Raw genomic sequence first — 16414 nt, 5'->3', positions numbered from 1 at the left:
GCAGTTGCTTCCTTGTGAGTGGGGTGGGAATCGACCAAGCGACCGATGGTCCGTCAAGAGGAAGGGGCCAATCGGCACCCTTCCTCATCCCGGACCGAGCCCGCCCTAACTCCTCCTACACAGCCCTTACAGCTTTATTTAGTCCGTGGCGCCCGTGGCGCCACGGGCGGTGTAAAGACTAGCGATTATGATGATGATGATGATTTTTATGACCCACGCTTACCCATTGAATAAATTGTCTTATGAGGGTGCTTAAGGGTGATAGATAGTCAAGTAATAGGTTTGCTGGATCCTGAAAATTTGGTTGATGTTGTTTACTTGGATTTTAGTAAAGCTTTTGACAAGGTTCCCCATGATGTTCTGATGGATAAGTTGAAGGACTGCAATCTGGATTTTCAGATAGTTAGGTGGATAGGGAATTGGTTAGAGAACCACACTCAAAGAGTTGTTGTCAATGGTGTTTCATTAGAATGGAGAGAGGTGAGTAGCGGGGTACCTCAGGGCTCGGGGCTCAGTACGGTACTTTTAAAAATATTTATTAATGATATAGATGAGGGGGTGGAAGGACTACTCATCAAGTTTGCAGATGACACCAAATTGGGAGGACTGGCAAATACTCCAGAAGATAGAGACAGAATTCAACGAGATCTGAACACAATGGAAAAATGGGCAAATGAGAAGATGCAATTTAATAAAGATAAGTGTAAAGTTCTGCATCTGGGTCAGAAAAATGAAAAGCATGCCTACTGGATGGGGGATACGCTTCTAGGTAACACTGTGTGTGAACGAGACTTTGGGGTACTTGTGGATTGTAAACTAAACATGAGTAGGCAGTGTGATGCAGCAGTAAAAAAGGCGAATGCCATTTTGGGCTGTATCAACAGGGGCATCACGTCAAAATCACAAGATATCATAGTCCCATTGTATACGGCACTGGTCAGACCACACCTGGAGTACTGTGTGCAGTTCTGGAGGCCTCACTTCAAGAAGGACGTAGATAAAATTGAAAGGGTACAGAGGAGAGCAACAAGGATGATCTGGGGCCAAGGGACCAAGCCCTATGAAGATAGGTTGAGGGACTTGGGAATGTTCAGCCTGGAGAAAAGGAGATTGAGAGGGGACATGATAGCCCTCTTTAAGTATTTGAATGGTTGTCACTTGGAGGAGGGCAGGATGCTGTTTCTGTTGGCTGCAGAGGAGAGGACATGCAGTAATGGGTTTAAACTACAAGTACAACGATATAGGCTAGATATCAGGAAAAAAAATTTCATATTCAGAGTAGTTCAGCAGTGGAATAGGCTGCCTAATGAGGTGGTGAACTCCCCCTCACTGGCAGTCTTCAAGCAAAGGTTGGATACACAGTTTTCTTAGGATGCTTAGGGCTGATCCTGCGTTGAGCAGGGGGTTAGACTAGATGGCCTGTATGGCCCCTTCCAACTCTATGAGTCTATGATTCAGTACGCTGCCATAAGATCATTGCTCCTCTTTTGTTGTGATTTCTGGAACATCAGAGGAAGGAAAAATCAAAATGCCCCTCAGGGGAAAAAACACTGATGTCTCTAAACAGGAAGCTACATCTTGTACTGTAGTTTACAAGTTGGTACCGGTAATTTAGGTAATTTAATTTTTCTTTTAAACTCTCTCTGCTCAATATTATTTTAAACTCCCTCTCTGCATGAGAACTTACTGGTTTATAATATTTTGTAATAATTGTAGTGTTGTTCTAGGTTTTTAAGGGTCTTTGTACCTGGCTTAGAGCCGTATAACAGTAGATCTGAATCTGCCACTCCTGCCCCGGTGGGCTCCATGTTCTTGCTCACCCTGAAACGTACCTCACAGCAGCAAGCCTTTCCCCTTACTGCCCTGAACAACTAAGAGCAAGGAGTAACATCCAGTGCCCCAAATCCGTCTGAGAGGCAGTGCAGGTCCCTTCAGTCTAAAGGAAGAATCTGTCACCTACCTGTTTAAGAAAGAAGGTATCTTTGCATCCTGTGTGACTCCCCTTCTCCACCATGTGGTTCTGGCCTCACTGATGCTACTCTGGCATCAAGGAAGCTGGAGAAAAGTGACTTCATTACCACTGTGTTAATTTCCAAAAGGTCCTTACAAACATTCCAAATTAAAATACATTCCTTGCTATTAAAAGGTGTGTGTCATGAGAAGGCCATTCATACAGTCTGTCTTTTCCTTTTATGGGCTTATTCGCCTCTGGCCATTCTGTGAAAGTTCACACAGATCTCACTGTGAAGGGATTTTAGCATGGCATCTTACAGCTGAATAAATGTTCCCATGCAAGGAAGATTTTAGGGGGAAAGATACCCTGTAAATTGCAAGCCCTATTTTATGCTTTACACAGAGTTCTTGTCAAAAATTTCCTGTGTCTTCAGAGGTAATTGAATGGTCTTTATTTGTATGTTTGTATTTGTGTGAGGATACAGCAGGGGAGGGGCAGTTGTCACAGAACAAACAAGGTGTGCAATTGGTCAGCAGGTTCCTTGGGTTTTATAAATCATCTAATTTTCGTTTATGCATTGTGTTCCTGCAGAACGCATGGAAACAGCTAACAAGCAGCTGGCAGAAAAAGTATTTGAGGGTTCTGAGGATAACAGGAAAACAATCTCCCAACTCTTTGCACAAAGTAAGTCCAGATTACTGCCCTAATTTGTAACAACCTGTTATGCGAGCAAAGTGCTAAAAGTGAGATCGACATAATAAATGTAGGGTTCAGCTGATGCAACGCGCAAGCCACTGGTTCAGGACATCTTGAGAATTGTTCATCTTGGCATAGAGTTTGAGGTAAAGCAATCCAGTGCTGAATTGGTCTTCACTCTAACTTGTGTTCTTCAGCTGTTTGATTATTTGTGCAGAATTTTCATGAGCAGATCTCACATTAGAGGCCTGGCTTAATTTTTTCCCCTCTCTTCATTTCCATCATTCCTAAACATCCTATTTCTCTGAAATGGCTCATTGAATGTCGCAAAACTATCCAGGACTGGAGCAAGTTAGGAAGAGTATCAGTAACTGCAGATTTACACACACGTGCACAAAGCACACACACACAACTTTTTGAATTTACAAAAAGAACCCACCAATATTGTTGTATGGCATTGCCTAAATAAGAGAGAGCTCTGTGGGATTAGGCATGTTTCCAGTCCCAAGTGCATTTAAAACAGTGGCTTGTTTACACTCTCCCCAAACACATTGCTGTGTGTTTTTCTTTAGAAGCACACCAGGAGGCTGACCTAGTCTGGGTATGTGACCTTTTGGGACCAAGCAAGGCCAGAAGAAGCCAGGCAGAGGAAGTTAACACTCACACAACCTTCACCTGCATCTCCTCTCATTTCCCTCACATCCCTGTAGCTTCTTAGCCTTGGCTCTAACTGGCTCAGCAAACCTGCTGGGAGGAAGGAATTTTTCCCTTTCCACAATGTGGAAGAAATATGCTGTGCCTCTGTTTTTCTGGTGTATATACAAAACAGCCTTGGGTTATGACTCCTGCCCAGAAGGGCAGATGGACGATTGATTGATGACAGTGGAAACCAAAATGACTGATATGGAAATGCTGCCTTTCCCCTGGAGTGGAATGCCTTGGGCAGTGAATCACTCTTGCTAGCCCAGGAGCTCCACCCAGCAGACAGTGCTTAACATGTTTATCTTACTTCATAATTGTCTGTGAGAGAGGATTTGCAGTGCCTCTACTTATTCTCCAGGATCTACATTCTGTTTCAGGAGTCTTCTTCTGCTCCAAAACACACAATACTTGCTGCATCTGTTTTAAGAAGATTTTGTTTGTTTGTTTGTTATATTTATATACCGCCCTCCCCGGAGGCTCAGGGCAGTTTACATAAAACGTAGAAATGATACAAGAAACAATCCATAATATATAAATAACCATAACATTAATGCTACTAACTGATAATTGTAACAGTGGTAACAGTACAAACAGGTCCAGGAGCAGAACTCATTGATGGATTTCTGGGAGGGAGGGAGGGAGGGAGGGAGCAGGGGCCCTGCAGATTTTGTTGGTTGTGCCTTGTCTCAACCGAATGCCTGGTGGAAGAGCTCCCTTTTGCAGGCCCTGCTAAACTGTTTTAGCTCCATCAGCGCCCTGATCTCCTCCGGGAGCTCATTCCACCAGGTGGAAGCCAGGACAAAGAAGGCTCTGGCCCTGATCGAGCCTAGGCAGGCTTCTTTAGTGCCAGGGACCATGAGCCGGTTGGTGGTGGCAGAGTGTAGAGCTCTTTGACGGGCATAGGCAGGGTGGCGGTCCCTCAGGTACACTGGGCCTTGACTGCGTATGGCCTTGAAGGTAATGATCTGGAATTCAACTGGCAACCACTGTAGTTGGTGGAGAATGGGCCAGATGTGGGTCTCAAGACAGGATATATTGCCACTAATTTATTTTATTAATATACCACCCTCCATTGTGGCTCTGGGCAGTTGACATTGGAACTTTCATGAATAGTATATATAATTGTTGTTGTTGTTGTTATGTGCGAAGTCGTGTCCGACCCATCGCGACCCCATGGACAATGATCCTCCAGGCCTTCCTGTCCTCTACCATTCCCCGGAGTCCATTTAAGTTTGCACCTACTGCTTCAGTGACTCCATCCAGCCACCTCATTCTCTGTCGTCCCCTTCTTCTTTTGCCCTCGATCGCTCCCAGCATTAGGCTCTTCTCCAGGGAGTCCTTCCTTCTCATGAGGTGGCCAAAGTATTTGAGTTTCATCTTCAGGATCTGGCCTTCTAAAGAGCAGTCAGGGTTGATCTCCTCTAGGACTGACCGGTTTGTTCGCTTTGCAGTCCAAGGGACTCGCAAGAGTCTTCTCCAGCACCAGAGTTCAAAAGCCTCAATTCTTTGACGCTCGGCCTTCCTTATGGTCCAACTTTCGCAGCCATACATTGCAACTGGGAATACCATAGCCTTGACTAAACGCACTTTTGTTGGCAGGGTGATGTCTCTGCTTTTTAGGATGCTGTCTAGATTTGCCATAGCTTTCCTCCCCAGGAGCAAGCGTCTTTTAATTTCTTTGCTGCAGTCTCCATCTGCAGTGATCTTGGAGCCCAGGAAAATAAAAACTGTCACTATCTCCATTTCTTCCCCATCTATTTGCCAGGAATTGAGAGGGCCGGATGCCATGATCTTTGTTTTCTTGATGTTGAGTTTCAAGCCAACTTTGGCACTCTCCTCCTTCACCCGCATCAACAGGCTCTTTAGTTCCTCTTCACTTTCTGCCATTAGAGTGGTATCATCTGCATATCTGAGGTTGTTGATATTTCTCCCTGCAATCTTGATCCCAATTTGTGACTCCTCTAATCCCGCATTTCTCATGATGTGCTCTGCATATAAGTTAAATAGGCAAGGCGACAGTATACAGCCTTGCCGAACTCCTTTCTCAATTTTGAACCAGTCAGTGATTCCATGTTCAGTTCTCACTGTTGCTTCTTGGCCTGCATATAAATTTCTCAAGAGACAAATAAGATGCTCTGGTATTCCCATCTCTTTAAGAACTTGCCACAATTTGTTGTGCTCCACACAATCAAAGGCTTTAGCATAGTCAATGAAGCAGAAGTAGACGTTCTTCTGGTACTCCCTAGCTTTTTCCATGATCCAGCGTATGTTGGCAATTTGATCTCTAGTTCCTCTGCCTCTTCGAAATCCTGCCTGTACTTCTGGAAGTTCTCGGTCCACATATTGCTGGAGCCTAGCTTGTAGGATTTTGAGCATAACTTTGCTAGCATGAGAAATTAGTGCAATGGTGCGGTAGTTTGAACATTCTTTGGCATTGCCCTTCTTTGGGATTGGAATGTAAACTGACCTTTTCCAATCCTGTGGCCATTGTTGAGTTTTCCAAATTTGCTGGCATATTGAGTGTAGCACTTTTACTGCATCGTCCTTTAAGATTTTGAATAGTTCAACTGGAATGCTGTCACCACCACTAGCTTTATTGTTGCTCAGACTTCCTAAGGCCCATTTGACTTCACATTCCAGGATGTCTGGCTCCAGGTCAGTAACTACCCCACCGTGGTCATCAGGGATGTTAAGCTCGCTCTTGTATAGTTGTTCTGTATAATTTTGCCACCTTTGTTTAATCTCTTCTGCTTCTGTGAGGTCTGTACCATTTTGGTCCCTTATCATACCCAACTTTGCATGAAACGTTCTCTTCATATCTCCAATTTTCTTGAAAAGATCTCTGGTCCTCCCCATTTTATTGCTTTCTTCTATTTGTTTGCACTGTTCATTTAAGAAGGCATTCTTATCTCTTCTAGCTTTTCTCTGGAATTCTGCATTCAATTGGGTGTATCTTTCTCTTTCTCCCTTGCTTTTCACTTCCCTTCTCTCAGCTATTTGTAAAGCTTCCTCAGACAGCCATTTTGATTTCTTGCACTTCTTTTTCTTTGGGATGGTTTTAGTTGCTACCTCTTGTACAATGTTGCGAACCTCCGTCCATAGTTCTTCAGGCACTCTGTCTATCAGATCTAATTCCTTAAATCTATTTGTCACCTCTACTGTGTATTCGTCGGGGATATGATTTAGTTCATACCTGAGTGGCCTAGTGCTTTTCCCTACTTTCTTCAATTTAAGCCTAAATTTTGCAACAAGAAGCTCATGATCTGAACCACAATCAGCTCCTGGTCTTGTTTTTATTGACTGGATAGAACTTTTCCATCTTTGGCTGCAGAGCACATAGTCAATCTGATTTCTGTGTTGACCGTCTGGTGATGTCCATGTGTAGAGTCGTCTCTTGGGTTGTTGGAAAAGAGTGTTTGCTATGACCATTGTATTCTCTTGACAAAATTCTACCAGCCTGTGCCCTGCTTCATTTTGTACTCCAAGGCCAAACTTGCCTGTTATCCCGGTTATCTTTTGGCTTCCTACTTTAGCATTCCAATCCCCCATGATGATAAGCACATCATTTTTTGGCGTTGCTTCTAGAAGGTGTTGTAGGGCTTCATAGAACTGATCAACTTCATCCTCTTCAGCAGCAGTGGTTGGGGCGTAGACCTGGATCACTGTGATGTTGAATGGTTTGCCTTGGATTCGAACTGAGATCATTCTGTCATTTTGGGGATTGTATCCCAAGACTGCTTTTCCTACTCTCTTATTGATTATGAAGGCTACTCCATTTCTTCTGCGAGATTCTTGTCCACAGTAGTATACCTGATGGTCATCTGAATTAAATTCACCCATTCCTGTCCATTTTAGTTCACTGATTCCTAAAATGTCGATGTTCAGTCTTGTCATTTCTTGTTTGACCACGTCCAGCTTACCTTGATTCATGGATCTGACGTTCCAGGTTCCTATGGAATAAAAATCTTTACAGCATCGGACTGTCTTTTTGCCACCAGTTACTTCCACAACTGAGTGTCCTTTCGGCTTTGGCCCAGTCGCTTCATTCATTCTGGCGCTACTCGTACTAGCCGTCTGCTCATCCCCAGTAGCATATTGGACACCTTCCGACCTGAGGGGCTCATCTTCCGGCGTCATATCGTTATGCCTATTGGAACTGTCCATAGAGTTTTCATGGCAAAGATACTGGAGTGGTTTGCCATTTCCTTCTCCAGTGGATCACCTTTTGTCAGAGCTCTCAGCTATGACCTGTCCGTCTTGGGTGGCCCTGCACGGTATAGCTCATAGCTTCACTGAACTACGCAAGCCCCCTTGCCACAACAAGGCAGCGATCCTTGAAGGGGGAGTATATATAATAGATATCTTAATAGAATGTATAACACTCTTAACTATAGGAACGAGTCAAAAGAGAAAAAGAAGTTACCCCACTGCTGTGCGTAGGTCCTTTTCTGATGGAAACAGGTGTTGAAATAGAATTTTAAGATGGCACCTGAAACCTAGTCCAAATAATTGGAGGTTATAATCCCCTGCAGTTGATGCAAAGGTACTTAATGGCCACCCTGGGTTCCTAGGAGTAAGAATCCGCTTGTTTCCCTTAGTTCTCACCCAAACATAGTGTATGCTGATGGGGAAATGCCAGTTTCTAGCCTGTGCTCTTTTGGCTTGCTTGCATTTCAAAGGGCAGAACAAGAGAGCAGCTGTTTGCCATTGTGAAGCATGGTCCCTTAAATTGGTTTCCTGTGATATTTTGAAGCACTACTGTTGATAGTGCTAATTGAATATCGAGTTTCCACAATTGGCAGAACTGCTTCTGCAATAGGAATAATTTCAGTTAAAGCCTCACTACAAGTTGTAATGTGAATTCATCCTGTGCATGACTCAAGGAATAATGGGTATCAGTCAGTGCCCTCTCCCTGACTGTCTTTTGGCATGTGTAGCACAGCTCTATGAATGAGTTTTTATTTGGAGTTGTTTCTTGGTCATGAGATGTTGGCATTAGGCAGGGCTCGGGTATTTTGTTCCAGAGGTGTACTCTGAGCTCAGTCAATGTTGGCAGCAACTAATGAAATGCAGAGCGTGCCAGCAGCTGTGCAAAAGTGCATTGTACAACATCCTTGTGGTGTTTAATCTTGTGTTCTGTGAGTGTTTGTATTTATCCTGTTTTTCTGATAAGTGTGAGCCTGCAAAGTATTCTGTTTGCTACTTATAGAGATCCCAGGGTATTCAAAATGGTTGGATTCTTTATATGGACCTTTTTTGTTCAAATCAAAGCACAAGCAGACTCAAATCCAGTTGTGAGTCATTTGCCATTTGCAGTTGGACTTCCTGTGTGCTGTTTTTTTTTTCGAACAAATGAGCCTTGGTTAAACATCAGTATTCACAATCACTCTGTTAATCCCTGGACCCTTCTCCTTCCAAGCCCCCCTTCCCCATTGCTCTGTACATCTCAAGTTCTTCACTAGTGCTTTTTGCGTCCCACCCATGGCAAGCTGCAGTTGGCATACAAAATCTTAATCCTGTTTTTTTGCAAGTTATAACCTTTCTGAATTGTAGCATGCAGTTCTTTGCTCTCCACAGAGTAATCAGGTGATTAGCTTTAAACTTTGGGTAGACCTTGTGTGAAAACAAAAGATGTCAAATTAGAGGCATTGTTATAATGTTCCTGGTAGCACATTCTGATTATTTATGATTGTCAGCGGTGAACAACAGTCCAGATTTACTGTCCATTGGGACCACATGACCCTTGAGGCTGATACGATGTGAAGCATGTCGTTGCTGCCAAACAAATCAAAGTAAGATGCATGTAATTAGGGGCTCAGCTTCACAGTTTAGGTTGAATTACCTTAGCTTCCTGTTTGCATCTGAGTAAATTACAGAGGATTGCTCCATGTGCAAATGAGAGAAATAACAATCCCCAACAGGGAAATTTGGACAAGAATCTCGCAGAAGAAATGGAGTAGCCTTCATAATCAATAAGAGAGTAGGAAAAGCAGTCTTGGGATACAATCCCCAAAATGACAGAATGATCTCAGTTCGAATCCAAGGCAAACCATTCAACATCACAGTGATCCAGGTCTACGCCCCAACCACTGCTGCTGAAGAGGATGAAGTTGATCAGTTCTATGAAGCCCTACAACACCTTCTAGAAGCAACGCCCAAAAATGATGTGCTTATCATCATGGGGGATTGGAATGCTAAAGTAGGAAGCCAAAAGATAACCGGGATAACAGGCAAGTTTGGCCTTGGAGTACAAAATGAAGCAGGGCACAGGCTGGTAGAATTTTGTCAAGAGAATACAATGGTCATAGCAAACACTCTTTTCCAGCAACCCAAGAGACGACTCTACACATGGACATCACCAGACGGTCAACACAGAAATCAGATTGACTATGTGCTCTGCAACCAAAGATGGAAAAGTTCTATCCAGTCAATAAAAACAAGACCAGGAGCTGATTGTGGTTCAGATCATGAGCTTCTTGTTGCAAAATTTAGGCTTAAATTGAAGAAAGTAGGGAAAAGCACTAGGCCACTCAGGTATGAACTAAATCATATCCCTGACGAATACACAGTGGAGGTGACAAATAGATTTAAGGAATTAGATCTGATAGACAGAGTGCCTGAAGAACTATGGACGGAGGTTCGCAACATTGTACAAGAGGTAGCAACTAAAACCATCCCAAAGAAAAAGAAATGCAAGAAATCAAAATGGCTGTCTGAGGAAGCTTTACAAATAGCTAAGGAGAGAAGGGAAGTGAAAGGCAAGGGAGAAAGAGAAAGATACAACCAATTGAATGCAGAATTCCAGAGAAAAGCTAGAAGAGATAAGAATGCCTTCTTAAATGAACAGTGCAAACAAATAGAAGAAAACAATAGAATGGGGAGGACCAGAGATCTTTTCAAGAAAATTGGAGATATGAAGAGAACGTTTCATGCAAAGATGGGTATGATAAGGGACCAAAATGGTAGGGACCTCACAGAAGCAGAAGAGATCAAACAAAGGTGGCAAAATTATACAGAAGAACTATACAAGAGCGAGCTTAACATCCCTGATGACCACAATGGGGTAGTTACTGACCTGGAGCCAGACATCCTGGAATGTGAAGTCAAATGGGCCTTAGGAAGTCTGAGCAACAATAAAGCTAGTGGTAGTGACAGCATTCCAGTTGAACTATTCAAAATCTTAAAGGACGATGCAGTAAAAGTGCTACACTCAATATGCCAGCAAATTTGGAAAACTCAACAATGGCCACAGGATTGGAAAAGGTCAGTTTACATTCCAATCCCAAAGAAGGGCAATGCCAAAGAATGTTCAAACTACCGCACCATCGCACTAATTTCTCATGCTAGCAAAGTTATGCTCAAAATCCTACAAGCTAGGCTCCAGCAATATGTGGACCGAGAACTTCCAGAAGTACAGGCAGGATTTCGAAGAGGCAGAGGAACTAGAGATCAAATTGCCAACATACGCTGGATCATGGAGAAAGCTAGGGAGTACCAGAAGAACGTCTACTTCTGCTTCATTGACTATGCTAAAGCCTTTGATTGTGTGGAGCACAACAAATTGTGGCAAGTTCTTAAAGAGATGGGAATACCAGAGCATCTTATTTGTCTCTTGAGAAATTTATATGCAGGTCAAGAAGCAACAGTGAGAACTGAACATGGAATCACTGACTGGTTCAAAATTGAGAAAGGAGTTCGGCAAGGCTGTATACTGTCGCCTTGCCTATTTAACTTGTATGCAGAGCACATCATGAGAAATGCGGGATTAGAGGAGTCACAAATTGGGATCAAGATTGCAGGGAGAAATATCAACAACCTCAGATATGCAGATGATACCACTCTAATGGCAGAAAGTGAAGAGGAACTAAAGAGCCTGTTGATGCGGGTGAAGGAGGAGAGTGCCAAAGTTGGCTTGAAACTCAACATCAAGAAAACAAAGATCATGGCACCTGGCCCTCTCAATCCCTGGCAAATAGATGGGGAAGAAATGGAGATAGTGACAGATTTTATTTTCCTGGGCTCCAAGATCACTGCAGATGGGGACTGCAGCAAAGAAATTAAAAGACGCTTGCTCCTGGGGAGGAAAGCTATGGCAAATCTAGACAGCATCCTAAAAAGCAGAGACATCACCCTGCCAACAAAAGTGCGTTTAGTCAAGGCTATGGTCTTCCCAGTTGCAATGTATGGCTGCGAAAGTTGGACCATAAGGAAGGCCGAGCGTCAAAGAATTGAGGCTTTTGAACTCTGGTGCTGGAGAAGACTCTTGCGAGTCCCTTGGACTGCAAGGCGAACAAACCAGTCAGTCCTAGAGGAGATCAGCCCTGACTGCTCTTTAGAAGGCCAGATCCTGAAGATGAAACTCAAATATTTTGGCCACCTCATGAGAAGGAAGGACTCCCTGGAGAAGAGCCTAATGCTGGGAGAGATCGAGGGCAAAAGAAGAAGGGGACGACAGAGAATGAGGTGGATGGATGGAGTTACTGAAGCAGTAGGTGCAAACTTAAATGGACTCCGGGGAATGGTAGAGGACAGGAAGGCCTGGAGGATCATTGTCCATGGGGTCGCGATGGGTCGGACACGACTTCGCACATAACAACAACAACAACAACAACAGGGAAATTGCTGAATATTGAATACAACAGTCAGATATATTAAATATTTGGTAATTTCCTCTTTTCAATCAGTGAAATTCTGACATTAAAAGTGATACTGAAATTTAGGCCTGTCTTACTAAGTTGTTCAAGAGCCTCTTGTGGCGCAGAGTGGTAAGGCAGCCGTCTGAAAGCTTTGCCCATAAGGCTGGGAGTTCAATCCCAGCAGCCGGCTCAAGGTTGACTCAGCCTTCCATCCTTCCGAGGTCGGTAAAATGAGTACCCAGCTTGCTGGGGGGTAAACGGTCATGACTGGGGAAGGCACTGGCAAACCACCCCGTATTGAGTCTGCCATGAAAACGCTAGAGGGCGTCACCCCAAGGGTCAGACATGACTCGGTGCTTGCACAGGGGATACCTTTACCTTTTACTAAGTTGTTCAGGTGGGTAGCCATGTTAGTCTGAAGCAACAGAACAGAGTTTAAGTCCAGTGGCACAAAAAAGCTTATATTCAGAATTGTTGGACTTAAAGGTGCCCTGGACTTAAACTTTGTTCTGTTACTGAGTTGTTGGAATTCTCCAGCAAAGTTTATGAAGTCATTGTGGCCCAATGACAGAGTTGGTATTTGTGTGTAGAAGGTTCCAGGTTCCAAATTGCTTGTTTAAGCCCTATGTTCATGGTTCAGTCTTTGGTATCTCCAGAAAGGATCTTCAGTAATAAAAGACAGAAAAGGCCTTCCTTCTGATAGAAACCCTGGGGGGCTTCCGGCAGAGGAAACAGTATGCTGCTGCTGTAGAAAAAGAGGAGGAAGAGAAGGGAAGAGAAGAGACCTTTCCCTTGAAAGCCAGCATGGTGTGATACTTAGGAGTGGCATCTTCTAATCTTGCAAGGCGGGTTTGATTCCCTGCTCCCCAACATGCAGCCAGCTGGGTGATTTTGGGCTTGTCACAGTGCTGATAGACAGTGCTGATAGACTGAACAGTAACATCAGAGCTCTCTCAGCCTCCCCTCCCTCCCTCACAGGGTGTCTGTTATAGGGAGAGAAAAGAGAAGGTGATTGTAAGCTGCTTTGATACTCCTGGTAGAGAAAACAGCATATAAAAACCAATCCTCTTCTTCCTCCCTCACAGCAGACTTTTGCTTATATATTCCCACTGTCATGATGGTCAGTTCATAGTCTGAGGAAGAGTGCTTGCACTCGAGAGCTCATGCCTTGAATAAATCTTTCTTGGTCTTAAAGGTGTCCCTGGACTCTGATTTTGTTTTGTTGTGCCATTTCACTAGCCTCTGCTTGCACGATGAATTAGCAGCTAGACTCTGGGTGGGCCGTCACAGGTTCAGTAGTGAACAGTTCCTCAAAAGCTGCCTGCCATGCCTCTGTCTTGGTGGCTACCTGGATTAGTCACCCCCTCACCCTTTCTCTGTGTTTTTAAGCAAATCAGTGTGGGGCAGGGCAACCTGGGAGAAGTGGAGCAGGAAGTCTTGGTAAAAGTTGGAGAAGCCTAGGAAGGACTGCAGTTGTCTGCAGGTTTGGAGAATGGCCCAGTCAGGAACGTTTGGACCTTGGCTGGGTGCATTTGGGTGCCCTCCAGGGAGACCCTGTACCCCAGGTAGTCCAGACTCTCCCTATGGAACTCACACTTGGACAGGCTGGCATAAAGTTTGTTGTCAAGGAGACACTGAAGAACCTCTTGCACTGAGACTACATGCTGTTCCAACATCTGGCTGTATATAAGAACATCATAAACAACAACTCATTGACCACGTTCAGAAAAACACCTGGAGTACTGCATAACTCAAATGGCATGACGAAGAATTCGAACTGCCCCGTGGAGCTTGACATATGGACATGACACATAAGTTGCTGTAGATGGGGATCCTCTTGTAGACAGAAACTTCAGTTGATGCAAAACGTAACGGCATTCCTGTGACTAGCAGTTCTGAACATGTCACAGCTGTTTTGAGACATCTTCACTCATTGCCTGTCTGGTTCTGGGCTCATTAATTTATTTTTAAATTTGGAACTATTTGTACTGGTTTTTAGCTTTCTATGTAAGCCACCTCGAGACTGCAAGTCCTATAAACTGAAACATGGGTGAGTGGGTGGAGGTTGGTTCTCATCCATGTAGTCCTGTACTGTGAATTCATTATACCCAGAACATCATCTCTTTCTGACCCATCCCTCAGGACAGTTAGAGCAGCTTCAACGCACTTACAGACTTTTTGGGAAATTGCTGTTGTCCTATAGAGCAGTCTCCCTTTGGAGGCTAGGAGCATGTCTGTTTTGACAGCATGCAAAAAGGCATGTTTGTGAGTGTGTGTGTGTGGGGGGGGGGGTGATTTTAAGAGGGCTTTTGATTCAGTCTGTTGACAAATTGAATTTTGTTGTTTCTTAGTGATGATAACTGGTCCTCTATGGGGCACAGGGGGCAGGGCAGAATTTTTTAAATTAGTAAATGTCCCAGTTTGTATAATGTAGCTTCATAAATCCTTGTGCTCAGCTTTTGTATAGTGTTTACATATGTTTAGCTTACATTACTTTTTGTAACCCTTACAGCAAACCTCTAAGTGAATAGTTGGCCTCCCAGCCTCTCTGGGAACCTGGTGCTAGCAGGACACCATTAGCGCTCCTACTGAAGGAGGTCATCTATTTGCTTCCTATTTGTGGCCAATCGTCAGTTTTCGGTAGCACCATCCTGTTATCTGTCCAATTCTTCTTTCTCCTTTTAACTCTTTATTCATTTGCCTAAATATCCCAGTGGACCATTGACCTTCCTATCTCCTTCCCTGATTCACTTTGGTCATCTGATCTCTCAGTTCAGCTTCTCAAAACTATGAACAGCTCTGTGGAGAGCAAAAGAGTCTGCTAATTCTGTCCTTCATAAACTCATTCTCACCTCGCCTGCCATCCCACGAGCCCTGCATATATTTCACCTACAACTCTCATCTCCTCTCATTATGTGATGTCCTGCTTGAGCCTACCTGCCCATCCCCACCCCTTCCCCTTCTCTGCTCAAGTATTTGCCTCCTTCAGCAATGCAGCTGATGCTCCCTACTTCTGTCCCTTCTCTTCTTTTCAACATGTCCTTCCGGTTCTTTATCTTTGACTTAGTCAATGAACTGAATTCCATCAACCTGCCATCAAGTCTTCTTTTGGTCATGGCCATCGGACTTTCTAGAATATGCTGCTTATCTTCCCCAGTGTCCATTTTCTCACCTCCAACTGCTATCTTGGTCCTCTACACTCTGGCTTCCTCTTTCTTCCATCTTCTGAAATGGTCCTCATCAGACTCAATGGCAGGCTGTTCATTGCCTATCCAGAAGTCTTCTTTTCCTTGACCCCCCTCTGCTGCTGCTACGACTTCCTTCATGTCCAAGATTTTCATGTTTCCGGGTTCTCTTCACCCTCTTTGGAATGGAGACTGGAGTTTTCCGAGGTTGCCATTGTCCTTTGTGTCCTGGCTCTTCCATCCACTTGAGGCTCATGTATTTTCTTCCCCTCCCTCCCACTTTGTTTGGGCAGACAAAGAAACTCAGAGGGAGAAAGAGAAACTGGAGGTTGAACTGGCAGCTGCTCGCTCGACGAATGAGGATCAGCGGAGGCACATTGAGATTCGGGACCAGGCCTTGAACAATGCTCAGGCCAAGGTGGTGAAACTGGAGGAAGAGGTATACATTTGATATTTATATTATGCTAGGATAGGACACTGATACCCCACTCAGTCAAATGCACTCAGAATCAGAGCAGCTGCTGGAACGTCTCTTTATGTGGGGCCCAAGGATATGTTCTGGTTCTGTTTTTCATTCAGCTTTGGCTCCATTTCACGGAGCGTAAATTTGAAACATGAACATGTTATACAAAACTAGCTCACATGGAATCAGTGGGCCAGATCGTCTATTACAGCATAGCTGGCACTGATTTTCATTATAAATAACAATTGCGCTGAAGGAAATTATAGCAACCAAAGAATACCTGGAAACAAAAGCTACACAGAGAGTGTAGCTGCAGAAATGCGTGCCCACAGGAAGTCTGGGAAGTCCTCACCTGAGAAGCACTGGGAATAAGAGTGCGGCGGCATAGCTTCTCAGCTGGAAAGCCAAGGCTGCCCCTGATCTCATCTTGGGAGCAAGAGGCACCAGTTAATGCTGCTCCGATTGCCGCTGGATCTTCACTCACAGGCTCCACAGGGGGTCAAGTGCTGGTGCAGCCTCTGAGCATCTCATCTCCTTGATGCCATGGAGGGCTCTTGGAGATCCTCTGTCACTTGGATGGCCTCAAACCGGGGCTTTCTGTCACTGCAGCCATTGCCACTTCAGTCCTTCCTGGCTATTGCCACATCCACCTGCGAAGGGAGAGTGAAAGCACTAGAACAATGTTTCCCTATCTTTTGACCGTGGAGGAACCCCTGAAATATTTTTAAGGCTCCAGGGACCCTAGGAAGTGATGTCAGCTGGCCAGGCCTCCATGCCA

The 16414-nt window shown here is 44.4% G+C and overlaps 1 protein-coding gene across 3 annotated transcripts in view; it reads left to right on the top strand.

Moving 5' to 3' along the window:
- Window positions 1–16414, top strand: part of AMOT (angiomotin) — a 77390-nt gene that overhangs the window by 29742 nt on the left and 31234 nt on the right. For all 3 annotated transcript variants that reach the window (XM_077308816.1, XM_077308817.1, XM_077308818.1), the window contains exons 6-7: window positions 2546–2638; window positions 15467–15612. In XM_077308816.1, coding sequence (XP_077164931.1) covers window positions 2546–2638; window positions 15467–15612 — 239 coding nt within the window. The remainder of the gene's footprint in view (window positions 1–2545; window positions 2639–15466; window positions 15613–16414) is intronic.

The sequence above is a fragment of the Paroedura picta genome, chromosome 13, assembly GCF_049243985.1.
Source record: "Paroedura picta isolate Pp20150507F chromosome 13, Ppicta_v3.0, whole genome shotgun sequence".
NCBI lineage: Eukaryota > Metazoa > Chordata > Lepidosauria > Squamata > Gekkonidae > Paroedura > Paroedura picta.
Note: the sequence above shows the minus strand (reverse complement) of the source record. Positions and strands in the feature narration are given on the sequence as shown.